This window comes from Polypterus senegalus, chromosome 3 (assembly GCF_016835505.1).
Source record: "Polypterus senegalus isolate Bchr_013 chromosome 3, ASM1683550v1, whole genome shotgun sequence".
In the NCBI taxonomy this organism is placed as follows: Eukaryota; Metazoa; Chordata; class Cladistia; order Polypteriformes; family Polypteridae; genus Polypterus; species Polypterus senegalus.
The window spans coordinates 143,518,879-143,532,784 of record NC_053156.1 but is presented as its reverse complement, the minus strand read 5'-3'; the positions used below and the strand labels follow the sequence as shown (position 1 = coordinate 143,532,784).

The 13,906-nt window shown below is 38.5% G+C and overlaps 1 protein-coding gene across 5 annotated transcripts in view; it reads left to right on the top strand.

Annotated features, from left to right (window-relative positions):
• The first annotated feature begins 9,983 nt into the window (after positions 1 to 9,983).
• Positions 9,984 to 13,906, top strand: part of cfap206 (cilia and flagella associated protein 206) — a 39,317-nt gene continuing 35,394 nt past the window's right edge. For all 5 annotated transcript variants that reach the window (XR_005632975.1, XR_005632974.1, XM_039748012.1 and 2 more), the window contains exons 1-2: positions 9,984 to 10,048; positions 10,570 to 10,678. Coding sequence is in view for 3 of the 5 variants with exons in the window: in XM_039748012.1 (XP_039603946.1) it covers positions 10,571 to 10,678 (108 nt within the window). In the remaining 2 variants the exon portion in view is untranslated. The remainder of the gene's footprint in view (positions 10,049 to 10,569; positions 10,679 to 13,906) is intronic.

Below are 13,906 nucleotides of genomic sequence, written 5' to 3'. Positions count from 1 at the left end.
AAAACATGGTATAGCGTGCTAGGAAAGAAAAAAAGTTGAAATGACGTGAGACTCCATAAGACTGATTCAAGATGGCATTGCTTCCAGAGATAAAGGTGCTGGACAGGAGGAGGCGGGTCAAGGCAGGCGGAAACTGGAAGTGATGGCAGAGGTGTCATGGTTGTCAGTCTTTCGGTCTGGAGAGAGAGAAAGAGAAGAGGCATTAGTAGACAACGCTGTCTGGCTTTCTGAAGGAATAGTACAATTTTTCTGTGACGTGAGCCAGAAAGCAAAGTAATAAGAATAGGAAGGTGAATATCACTGCATTCATCTAAGGAAAGACTGAGTGAAAGGTATAGACAATGCGGAGCATCTTGAGGATGTGTGGGCAAAAAGAGGACTGACCGGAGGAAAGCCACACAGGCGTGAAGAGAACGTTCAAAATCCATCCAGACAATAAGGTTCCATGAGATGATTAAGCTCTTAACTCAGCCTTTCCTTGCAAGCTTTGCCAGTTAGTCTGTTTATTCTTCAGTGCATCGATGTGTAGTAAATGTTCCTACAAAGGCAAAAACACTGAAGACCTGATTCCAGGGGGTGATGGATGAAGCCTCAATTCCAATCATTTCTGAAAACATGTACCAAAGTGTAATCTGTAAGCATAAATAAAATACAGGGCAACAAAAGGAAGGAGGAGAAGTGATTAAAACATGTTCTTAAATGGGACATAACAACACCTCTGTTGGTACCTTGAGGGCAGTGGGGATTTAGGTTTTATGAAGGGAGTTAAGTCATAGGAATAGGACTTATAGCTTGAGCCCGATATCCAAAAAGTGTTTAACCAAACTCCCTCCCCTCCTCCAATACCTAATAAGGAAAAAAAATTAACATAGGTTGACACATTTTTAACAAATATGCTTTACATAATAAGAGTTAAAAATAAACAAAAATAATCTGAAAAACATTCCTATTTGGCAAAAAGAGTAAAATGTAGCATTTTTAACACGGAAGAAATTCATTCAGGTTCTGGCAGATACCTTTAAGAGCTCTGGATAAAATATTCTGTGACCAAAATATTCTCTGTCTCTTCCTGTGTCAGCATTCAGGGCATACAAAATTTCCATGTTCCCTCTATGACTGGGACAACAGGGCCAAGAACCGACATTGGGTTCAGAAGGAACAGATAGCTAAAAAAAGCCACAATTTGGTGCCAAAAACATCATTAAACCTAGCTTGGTGGTTCCTGATAAAGCATTCCTGCAACCCCTTTAAGCTTGGTTTAATGAACCAGTTTGTCAAAACTTTATCAAAATATGGAACTTGTTTGATGTGTTTGAGCTTTGAGTTTCTGGGTTTGTCTGAGGCTAAATTTTGCCGAACCAGATATAACAAAACTAATTGCTGATGTCAAATCTTATGGTACGATCAATGGGCTTGGAAAGAGAGGCTTGGGTATTATTCAACAAGTTCATTTCAAGGTCTCGAGTGACAATGAAGATCCAAATGCAATGGTGAAAAAATGTACTGTTAAATTTGAGGAATAGTTTCTATACAAATGTTAAAGTTAATTTTTTGGATTCACAATTGCAATATTTTCTGAAAATCTTGCAGCACTGCATGAAGTGCAGGGTGAAAGATACTATCAGGATATCAAGGTACCAGAGATATTGTGAAGTCAGTTAGATGGGGAACTGCTGCGGGATGATTCACAGGAATGCACCAGAAAAAGTGGGCAAAGACTGGCTGCCAAATGAAGTTTTGGATCAAGAAAACAAAGAAGTGACAGAATGTATAAAGGTTAAATGTAAGCCAATGAGTAAGTGTTGTTGTACTCTTTACAAATACTTTAAAAAATACTAGATTAACCATATATACTTTCATGTTAAATTGATTTAGAAGAATATTGTATACACAAATCAACTGTGTATCCCCTCAGTTTAGTACTGAAATGTGACATGATGGAAATATTCCAATTATATATTTTTGCTTGTGTTCATGAACACAAGTAACCATCACTTTTTACAATTAAAACCATTTTTATGAGTTTAATTTTGCAGATCTGTATTTTCTGTCAGGTATTAAATTCCACGTTTGCCTTAATGCCTGCAAATGTGTCTTCCAAGTTGTGCACATTGAGATTTGTTTTTTCATCTGTGGCAAAAGAGAAAAGTGCATGTAATGCACACTCACACAAACACAAACAGGTTCACCTGCACATAAAAACGTTACTAACTTTAACTTTGTGTGTTGTGATGATGTCCCCGCTGCATCTAAATCAGGACATGTTTGTCTTCTTCACTGTCAGTGCTGATATGTGTGTCCTACTTGAGACTTTTTGTGAGGAATTGATGTAAACACGGCATTACACCTTGCATAGAGTATGTGCTGTGTGGGGGTTTAATAACATCTGTACCAAGGTTATTATAGTTAACGAAAACTAAAATCAAAACTGATTTATTGAAAAAATAAAAAAAAATTATAAAAAAAACATTTTCGTAAACTGAAATAAAATAATTAACAAAACCGAAATGAAAAACTAAACAAAACTATTAAAGTAACTGAAATAAAATTATAATTTACTAAAATAATTTTAGTTTTTGTTTTTGAGTGAATTTTCTTGCTGTTAGTTTTTTATTCTTGTAACTTTTAACTCTAAAACTGAAAGTCACCCAGCATGAACTGCCCGCATATATTCATCCAGTGAACGGCGGCTGGTGACGAAGGGTGGGTGTTCACACAGCATTGGTGGTGAAAGAGTGAGCCGACTACAGGCACGTAAACCATGTGGAATAGAAAGCGATTTACGTGCCACCTTTCTTCGTGCTTCTTGTATATCAAGATGTAATTCAAACGCCTGAAACTGGAATGTGCTGGTCAACAAAAACTTTACTGTATGGACAGAAAACTCACGTTTCAGTTTATTTTTCCAGTGCCTACTTTTTGTTGACAGCAATTCACCTGCCACTTTGCACACAAAGTATAGAGAAAGTATAGTAATTATGAAAAAAATTTGACTTTGAGATTTTGATGAATCTTGATGTTTCAGACCTCTCCGAGTCTGAAAATACAGTTTTTTGAAATTATGTATGTGTGCGTGTGTGTGTGTGTGTAAACACAATAACTCAAAAACGCAACTAGATAGATGGATGTAATTTGGCACGTGGTCGTTACATCAAAATTGTATATCTGTATTAACTTTTGGACCAAATACATCAACCGGAAGTGGTACTTTATCTGAATACATACTCGATTTTTTTTTTATTCATACAGTCCGATTTTTTTAACTTTACTTTTATAATAATTGTTCAATATATTTGATTTGTTGTTTATGGTTCTTTGATGTACATAATATAATCATTGTTTTGCGGTTTATTCCTCAACTATCCATCCCCATATCTGAGTACATGAGAAAGTCTAGGAGGTACCTTAACATTCACCTAAATTTCCTTACAAATTGGCTCATTTTGGGCAATAAAAGCAAAAGAAAAAAGTGCCAACAGCCAGCACAGATTTGTTCAGCACAAATGACATCGAAAATATTTTAAAAATTTTAAATTGTGTAAAGTTGTTCATATTCAGTACCTGGTTTTGATTATGTTTGCTTTTATCAGACAAAAACAAAACCAAATAGTAAACTGTGTCATGCAGTGTAGTAAGCTTTCACTAACTTTAAACTCATATTATACCCAAACCTGTTAAGTGTACAGATCTGTCTCATTGTGACACAAAAACTAAACTCCATAGTAGCTCTTTAACCTACCATAATTATTGAAACTAAAACTGAAACTAATAGATATAAAAATAAAATAGAAATGTCTTTGTAAAATAAAAAAAAATTAAAGCTAAAAATTCACAATGAAGGAAAACCAAAACTAAACTGAATTTCCAAGTAAGATCAGAAGAAATATAGAAATAAAAACTAATATCAAAAGACAAAAGTATAATAACCTTGATCTGTATGCAGTGACACCACTGGCAGCTGACCCTCTCCAGACCCCCCACCAACTCCAACAATCCACACCTGCTGCATTGGAGTCGGTGTGTTTCAACAGCCTACTAAGACTACAGAGAAAGGTGACCAAGTTATGAGATTTTTTGTTTGTTATTTATCTATGACTGTTCAAATTAATGTTGCAACAGATTCAAATCTGATATGTATGTCTTTTGATATCTATTTTGATTCCTCAAAATTAAATAAAAATGAATGCTAATTTCAGAGTGTTTATATCACAGAATGCCTGTGAATTTCTAAGCTTGGATGTGCTTAAAGATGCTTTGAGGGGATCATTGTTGCTATGTCTGTAGACAAAAACCTGAGGATGGACACAACAAATGAGTAAGGACTGTTGGGGATAGGATGTGGAGCAGTTTAAGACAACGTAGCAATTTGACAATTTCAGAATGTAGTACAAGACATTTGATTATGGCAGTGTCTAACAGTATGACTCGCTCGTAATAATGCATGCTTGAGGCACAACATTGCAGAAACATTTTGCAATCGGGTTATATTGACAGGCTTCCTCTTTGTCATCTTTTTTACACTTCTCTGAAAACTCCAGATCTCTGTGACATTTTTTTCTGTTTAATTTCACATTTGATTTAAAAAACTGAATAGTTTTTTTTTGGTTCGCTTCATTACTTTGTGTAGATTAACACAAGGGAGACTGGGATTAACCAAATGCATTTCAGTAAAAAAGGACATACTAATGCTTATCTGTCTGTGGTCCTGTTATGGCGTACTTTTGTTCTTTAATCCATTTCTCTGCTATATATAAAACATTTAGAAATGGCAACTTTTTCATGAATCGTTCATTGTCTCATCAACTCCCATATGACACTTTTAATTCTGTTTACACCTACCCAGTAATGTTTTTTTTTTCTGTTATGTTAGTAGGGGTTGAAATTTTTGTATAGAACGTTTTTTGTGTTGATTTGAATCTTATTTGGTGTCATAATCCATACTTTTTGGTCATAGTTACATCCCCACATCACATGCTTGGTATTTTGCATACTTCTGTGGTTTGATGTTGGGCATTTGTCACTTCAACCGACTTTCCTTTTAACTTGGTGGTTCTTAGTGTCCAGGATGTTGGCTTTTATTTCCCATGCCAGGTCAAAAAATCTGTTGGATAGTGTTTTACTGTTTGCCACTGTCCAATCGTTCTTGGAGTTGCTTCTGAATATTTCTTGAGTCCATGTTGCTTGTGGTTTGATTTCTAGGATTTTCCTTTGGAGTTTCCAGTTATTGCAGGTCTTTCTTTCTTTTGGACTAAAATTACGTAATTCCATCCATCTTTCCTTTCTCTTTTGGTGCTTGAGAAGAGGGTGGTTTGTTATTAGGGAAATTTAAGAGACTGCATTTTCTTGGCAAAGCTCCAGTTTTGTGTATGTTATTATCTGCTGCTTACGCTTTGACATTTTCTACCACCTGTATCACGGCTGTTGTATACTTGTGTCACATTAGAACAGTAAAAAAAAGGAAGAAAAAAAACTATGCCAAAATAAAGAGATTAATACATGGCCGTGAGCAGTTAAACAACCAGCTACAGAGGTATTTCCCAGTTGTGGAGAGTGCATAAGATGCATTAGACATAAATATTTAAAATATATTAAGATCTCTGACTTAATATAATCACAATGTTCAACCAAACACAAGTATACTGAAACAATTACTTATGAGTCCTGTTAATTGACCTTTCTCATTGTATGCAGATTATGAAAAATCACCATCAAATGAATGTACGGCATTAAGGAGATTCTCCTCTTTTTTTATTCCCAGCAATAGACCGGCTATTGAGAACTTTTTTTGCATGCCAGGAGCATTTGGTGATAAACATCGAAGGATGATATTTTCTAGAGTATAAACACAAGATGTTATTTAAAAAAATTTTCAGAGATGCTTATAACTTGATTTCCACCAGTCTTAAGGAGTGCAGTCAAAGAGAGCTGCAGTCCTCTTGCCCTGTTGATCGTTTAACTTTCTTTTGTCGTGTTTGTGACTCTTTTGCTAAGTCATTTTGGTTCACCGACAAAAACGCAAGAGACATATGAGCACCGACAAAACCGCGATGGACAAATGAGCGCCGACAAACCCGCTAACTGGTTTTCGACAAATGCACCCCGACAAAATCGCCACGACAAAATCGCTAGAGAGGCCAAGAGAATGGGACACGTATGTGCGCAACATGTACACATTATGTGCTAGGTTATAACTGTTATAACTGCTGATGGCATGCCACGAACAAATAAATCAGTCGAGGGTTGGCATAACGCGTTGTATACAAAGCAGAATTATCAGCAGTCAGGCAGCCAGCAAGTCTAAATATGCTCAACTATCAAGACGTCTTGCTGCAATTCTTCCTACATACAGTATGCAGGGCGTGATCTTAAGGACTATCTGCGTGCTGTGCTGATGGCATGCGCGTCTCATAATATTGGCTTCTAAAATAAACATTATATATACTTTAAACTACTAATACGTATTTGATGAAACTTTCGCGATTTTGTCTGCGCGTTTTAATTGGCGCTATTTTGTTGGCGCTTATATGTCTATCACGCAAATGTCCGGTCACAAGCCCTTTTGATCATTATTACTGTTGTTTCATTCTTGCTATTTTTTTAATCATTGTCTATGTTGTAGCCTTCATTTTTTTTAGACCAAACTCCCAAGTGAATGAACCCATGTCGTCTAGGTTTTGACTGCTATGAATATTTTTGTGGCCTGATTACTGCCACACCTGTTTCAATCAAGAAATCACTTAAATAGGAGCTGCCTGACACAGAGAAGTAGACCAAAAGCACCTCAAAAGCTAGACATCATGCCAAGATCCAAAGAAATTCAGGAACAAATGAGAACAGAAGTAATTGAGATTTATCAGTCTGGTAAAGGTTATTAAGCCATTTCTAAAGTTTTGGGACTCCAGCAAACCACAGAGAGCCATTATCCACAAATGGAAAAAACATGGAACAGTGGTGAACTTTCCCAGGAGTGGCTGGCCGACCAAAATTACCCCAAGAGCGCAGAGACGACTCATCCGAGAGGTCACAAAAGACCCCAGGACAACGTCTAAAGAACTGCAGGCCTCACTTGCCTCAATTAAGGTCAGTGTTCACGACTCCACCATAAGAAAGAGACTGGGCAAAAACGGCCTGCATGGCAGATTTCCAAGACGCAAACCACTGTTAAGGAAAAAGAACATTAGGGCTCGTCTCAATTTTGCTAAAAAACATCTCTGTGATTGCCAAGACTTTTGGGAAAATACCTTGTGGACTCATGAGACAAAAGTTGGACTTTTTGGAAGGCAAATGTCCGGTTACATCTGGCGTAAAAGGAACACAGCATTTCAGAAAAAGAACATCATACCAACAGTAAAATATGGTGGTGGTAGTGTGATGGTCTGGGGTTGTTTTGCTGCTTCAGGACCTGGAAGGCTTGCTGTGATAGATGGAGCCATGAATTCTACTGTCTACCAAAAAATCCTGAAGGAGAATGTCTGGCCATCTGTTCGTCAACTCAAGCTGAAGCGAACTTGGGTGCTGCAACAGGACAATGACCCAAAACACACCAGCAAATCCACCTCTGAATGGCTGAAGAAAAACAAAATGAAGACTTTGGAGTGGCCTAGTAAAAGTCCTGACCTGAATCCAATTGAGATGCTATGGCATGACCTTAAAAAGGCGGTTCATGCTAGAAAACCCTCAAATAAAGCTGAATTACAACAATTCTGCAAAGATGAGTGGGCCAAAATTCCTCCAGAGCGCTGTAAAAGACTCATTGCAAGTTATAGCAAACGCTTGATTGCAGTTATTGCTGCTAAGGGTGGCCCAACCAGTTATTAGGTTCAGGGGGCAATTACTTGGCCATGTAGGTTTGGATTTTTTTTTTCTCCCTAAATAATAAAACCATCATTTAAAAACTGCATTTTGTGTTTACTTGTGTTATATTTGACTAATGGTTAAATGTGTTTGATGATCAGAAACATTTTGTGTGACAAACATGCAAAAGCATAAGAAATCAGGAAGGGGCAAATAGTTTTTCACACCACTGTATATTAGCGAAAGGTGACCACTTCAATTAACCAAAAATGTGAATAAAATGTTGTACACTTAATTATTCCTTGATGTATTCATTTATTTGCCATTGTTTATTTGTTCTATGTCTCGATTTCAAAAAATATTAAGATATGAATGTGTTTCCATAAAAACTGAAAAAAAGATAGATAGATAGATAGATAGATAGATAGATAGATAGATAGATAGATAGATAGATAGATAGATAGATTTAGTAAACATATACCACATCCAGCTTGTAATTCCTGGATTAATACAAAAAAAGATACTCCAGCTGCTTTGTCCTCCTTTCTGCTCTACTGCTCCATTGCAGATGGTGAACTTCACCTTTCAAAAAAATTAATGTGTGAAGGGTTATCATGGACAAAGTGAGGTTTTAGTCTTTATGAAACGTTTGTTCAAGCCTTGACAGTTACAGCTAATTACACTATAAGTGTTTGAAAAGGTGCGTCTTTGTAAAACAAAACATAAAGCAGTGTAGAAAGTAAACTGTAAGAGAAATCTTCTGACTGTGGCGATGTCTTGCAAAACACTCCTGATTTTTCAATTTACCTTTCACCACTATGTTCGCTTGATTAATAGCCTACATTATATTGTCAACCGTTCTGAGGAGATGAGCAAGAACGAACGTCATTGTACTGACCACTAGTACGCGCTGACCCAGCTGCAATCCCTTGCCCATAAATCGGTAATTTGTCTATTTAATTACTTGCATTTTTCTTGTTTACATTGGTACGGGTGGGCTAGAGTTAGTACGATCATGTGATAGAACAGACATGGTCACGAACAGAATACATTGACAGGTGCACGGATGCCGTGTGGGCCACGCTGTCTCTCCCGCTCTTTAAAGTTTGTGGCTCAACAGCGCTGTACAGCAATTGAGGGAGGGCGCGACGGTGTTTGTCTCGTTAGTCCCAAATGGTTGGTCCATCCTCGCAGGTAATGTGCGGTACACACGTAAAGTAACAGTATCAGCAAATTAATCCAATTACCTTTTTCCCCCAACTGGTACCCAATAGTCAGGCGGGAAAAAGAAATTCAAGTATTTAAAATGGAATATTTTAGCACTAAGTATTTGACTAAGTAACTCCGTTGACAGTCTCTTATAAATGTTTACTACTTAAAAATAATCCATTCCTTAAGAAGGGGCGCTTTCCGCAGCAAAATTAATCACAAGGCAGATTTAAAATGCAGCCTAGCTCACAAGAATACATGACAGGGATACGAAAGGACAGTACAGCAAAACGAACATATGGAAAAACGAACCGTCATTTGTTAATATTTACATTTTCTGTATTGAGTTACTTGTACACGTGCTTGATACACGTTTCGCTCCAATTGCTGTGGGGTTCTTATAATAAATCTACTCACGAATGAACAAAAAGCTGGTCACTTTTTTCTTCTTTTTTAAGTATCTCTTTAACATTTGCGCTGGTTTTATCAACTGACAAGACGACCGTCATCTGCTCTGAAGATTGTTTCAGCTGTAATCAGCACATTAAAGTGACATAGTAGCAATTCGTTACGGCTCCTTTAACATTTTTTTCGACATTGTGAACAATTCTATTGTCTCAATTTTCCGCTACATCGGCTCCGAATACAACAGGAACACCTCAGTGGACTGGCGGAACTCAAAGGATGCACCTGTCCTGGTACTTTCGGGCTAAAATAAACATTTAAAATAAATCACACGTAATGTACTAAACGAGCTGCATTGTTAGTTTTAGAATAATGCGATCTAAATAAATATACTCCTTCGAACTAAAGTTGCAAGAGTTTCGAATCTAAACGCCACGGAACTGCATTGCTTTTAGGAATTTCAGCGCTCTTTGACACCGCCCTCCCGGGGACCCGATCCCCTTACGGGGCGCTCATTGGCTGTATTTGGACTAATCAGCGGCGAATGTTAGTCGCCATAGCAACTCGATGTCAAACTAAACAAGGCTGCGCCTGTATCCTTGGCTAGCTCAGAAGAGGCTTCGCAGATTGCTCAACTGGAGTAAGTGACTTCTGTTAAATATCTTAAGAAAAGCAAAAGACAAGTAATTTAAGCATTGACTTAATGTAAGTTCGTTCTGTAGTTACGCGCATCGGCCACTGTTTGAAACTTGAAGGTTCACATTAACCCTTCTCTTGAAGCTTGCTGAGAATGTCGGAGTGCGTGTGATGTCACGGAGACAGTCAGTTTCGTGCAACCCTTTCGACAGTCAGTTTCGTGCAACCCTTTCGAAAGCGGCGGCATTAGTATACAGTGTGGTGTCAACCCCACAGGCCCAAGCCAGATTGTTTAAAGTATTGGTTACACGAAATACCGTCTGCATTAACGGTGCATGAGTGCACGAAGAGCGCCTTCCACTCTTCTTTCAGTTGCGTCTTCTCAGCTTCTGTTCAGACGTTCTTAGCATGTGCGCAGATTGTTTAAGTTTGTGCACGCTGACATCGTCCACACTTCCAGATGTGGTCGGGGAGTAGGGGGTTGAAGGTTAGTTCGTCTGTTAACGTTTGCCTTCCTCTTTACAGAATGTCGCACGCGCAGGCTGAAAGCGTCATCAAGAACATTATTCGGGAAATTGGACAAGAATGTGCCAGCAAAGGACAAGCGGTTTCTGAAACCCTCGTTGCATTTATTGTAGGTATATTTAACCTTTTTTTGGGGGGAGAATAAAGTGTTGGTTGACTCGTAAAGTCTTTGTTTCACTTCCAAGTACAAAGTCATTAAATTAAGGAAAATGTATAAATGAATGGGCCAGATAACAGAAGCACAGGTGACCAGAGCGTAAAAGGGCTTACTTCTACTGTAGACTTTAAATGAAACTAATTTTTATATTACAAGGTGATGCACAGTGGCGGCTGGTTAAGTAAATTTGGACGGGGTCACAGTTTTTGGGAGTACAAACTGAAGCACACTTATCTATTATTGAGTGCCTTTCAATCTATCTATTATATAGTACCTTTCGTATCTACTAACTGGTCATTACACATGACCTCATGATCCGCATCATAATGTGAGTGAACAGCATGGCCTGTCCAGTACCAGACCCATAGGACAAATCCAGGCTAAAATGTATTATACCCTTTCCAACAATCCCAATCTGATGCCAGCTTTCCCATTTCTACTGTGCTTCAAAACTTCAGACTATAACATTGACAGCCCCTTTATTCTTCCAATAACTTGCCCTATAGATATGGAATGGAACAGGTGTACCTGTGACCCAAATATTATACTACACCTGTCTCTAAATTGCCCAGTCCTCTGTCATCTTGTCCAGTTTACCATTCTGCCAAAACCCACACCATAATGTCTACACCCCCACCTCTGTAATCTTCCAACAATGTGGACTTCTGTCTGTCTGTCTCATAACATACCCATAGCATAAGTCCAACCAAATCTTATTCTACCTCTGCTAATAGAGTACCCAGTCCTTGGCCATTTCCATTATATTCCATAAATCTGCATCATACAATCACTAGTCCTCTGATTTTTTTCAGTTCTTGCATCCTAGTTTATCATTTACCACACCCACAGAGTTATTCCCACCCTAATTCTATTTCACTTTTGCTGTCAGTCTGCTCTCTTCTATGCACATTTGCCAGGCTTACCTCACATGGGCACAAATTCACACTGTAAGATCCACTGATCCCCATATCATAAAAAATAACTTGCCCCCACCAACCTGTTTTGTACTACACCCACAGGACAAATCCAACTAAAATCATAATTTGCCTTAATGATCAGGATGCCCATATTTCCTTGAACACGCCTGAAAATATCTTAATTACTTTCTACTTAAATCGAGTCATTTCACTAAGCCTGCCAATACAGTACAATTTAGCTTCATATTATTGTCTACATCTGTGTTTCTCAACCTTTTTTGTTTGGTGGCACACTATTTGCAAGAAAAAACATCCAAAGGTACACCACTGTCTTACTAACTACAAACACATTATATCTGATTCAAGTGCTGAACTTCCCAAAATGTGTTGTCTACTGGAGAAACCGGTAAAAAAAAAAGGAGCTCAGATCAGTTTTCAGAGGCGTAGCACTTATTGAGCACTTCGGTGGCATCTCCCAACTGCTTCTACCCTTTGTCCAACCCTCTCTGTCTTAGATGTAACTCCTATGCCCACTCTCCATTGGCCCTGTGAAACTCGTGGGTGACCACACACCCAGGCAGATGTGCTCTAGCAGCCTGGAGACACGTCCTTTGCTGTGTCTGCAACATAGCGATCACCTAGCTGCTTTTATGTCAGTTTCTCCAGGTAGTCCTGTCCTTCTCAGACAGGTCTCAACCACCCAAGGAGGTTGTCCCTCTCAGGTTCAAACTCAAGTGCACTACACTATTATTTCTACAGCACACCTGGATAGCTCTCATGGTGCACCACTCTGCCACAATACACTGGTTGAACAATAGTGGCCTAGTTGACCGTCGCTTCTTTCATGCTGCTTGCATTTTTCAGAAAGATGTTTTAGGTCTTCACAGTGGCTGAACACAAGCAAAATGTAAGTTTTAGTGGAATTATTCAGAAAAGAGTGTGCTAAAATTCCTCCACTGTGATCTGATAAACAGATATTGAGGAGGTGTTAGATTGCAGTCATTTCAGCTAAATGGACATTATGTTTAGACTATATAATGCACTAGCAACACCACGTCTGAAGTATTGTGTGAAGGTTTTGTCACCATGCTTCAAAAAAGACATAGCAGCACTTGAAGCTGTGCAGAAGACAGCAACAAATGGATCTCAGGACTTAAAGATATATACTACTCTAACAGACTGTCATATAGCAGGTCCGTGGCTTGAAATAGATAGCCAATTTTGAAATAAGTGATCACCGCACTCGTGGCTTAAAGCCCCGGGGGATGGTGTGGTAGTGTGGATGCAGTGGTTCCCGGGAATGATACGGGCATGGGTGTTTCTGCACTGAAGTGTACAGTTGTGGGATCGCTCATGTTCATAACTGATGCCGGGAGCTGCTAATTGCCGCACCTGTGCCACGTCCCCATTATAAATAGGAGGAGCGCGAGTGTGGAGGGGAGACGAAGAAAGAAAAGAATGGAGGTTAATGGAAAGAGGTCTATACTCTACATCAACAGGAAAAGTTGGGAAAGAAAATAGTTCTGGCCTCTGTGTCTGTCGCTCCTGGGATTAATGAGAGATGATCTGTCTATCTGCTGTACTGTGTGTGTCACTGGAGATTTCATCAGACATTGAGACAAGTACTAGCTCGAGTAGAGTAATGATTCTGACTGCTGTTTTTTTCTGGAAGGTCTTTTTCTGCCAGTGATAGTTCGTGATCAAATTCAGGATCATTGTATTACAGACTGCAGTTTTTCTTTAAGGTTTCTTATCAAATACTGTACTGTAGTAGGCCTTGTGTTCAGGATGACCTTTCGTATATTCACCTCTGTGAGAATGACCCTCGAGGTCACCTTCTGGTGTGCCATTATCTTGAGAATAAAAATTATAATTAACACATTAGAAATATGCATGCCCTTAAGAACAGTTGCTTGCTGAGCCATTGTTAAGTTGTTGGTAGAGTGTCAGTGAGTGGTTGGTAGAGCCAGTGGTGGAATTATTTTAGTAAAAGTACTAATAACACACTCTAAAAAACACTTGAAAAAATAAAAAGAATACTCCACTACAAGTAAAAGCCTTAGTCTTACTTAGTTGCATTCCACCACCGGATGGAGCATCACTAGTATTTGATAAATTTCATTGCACGTTTTTCTTGGCAAGAAGTATGAAAAGAAACTTTGAATAAATAAATGTTTGTGTGACAGAGGTGAAGTGCATTTAAGAAGACGTTTAGCACATCTATGAAAGCTGCAAAATGTGACCATTTGGACTTACATTAAGA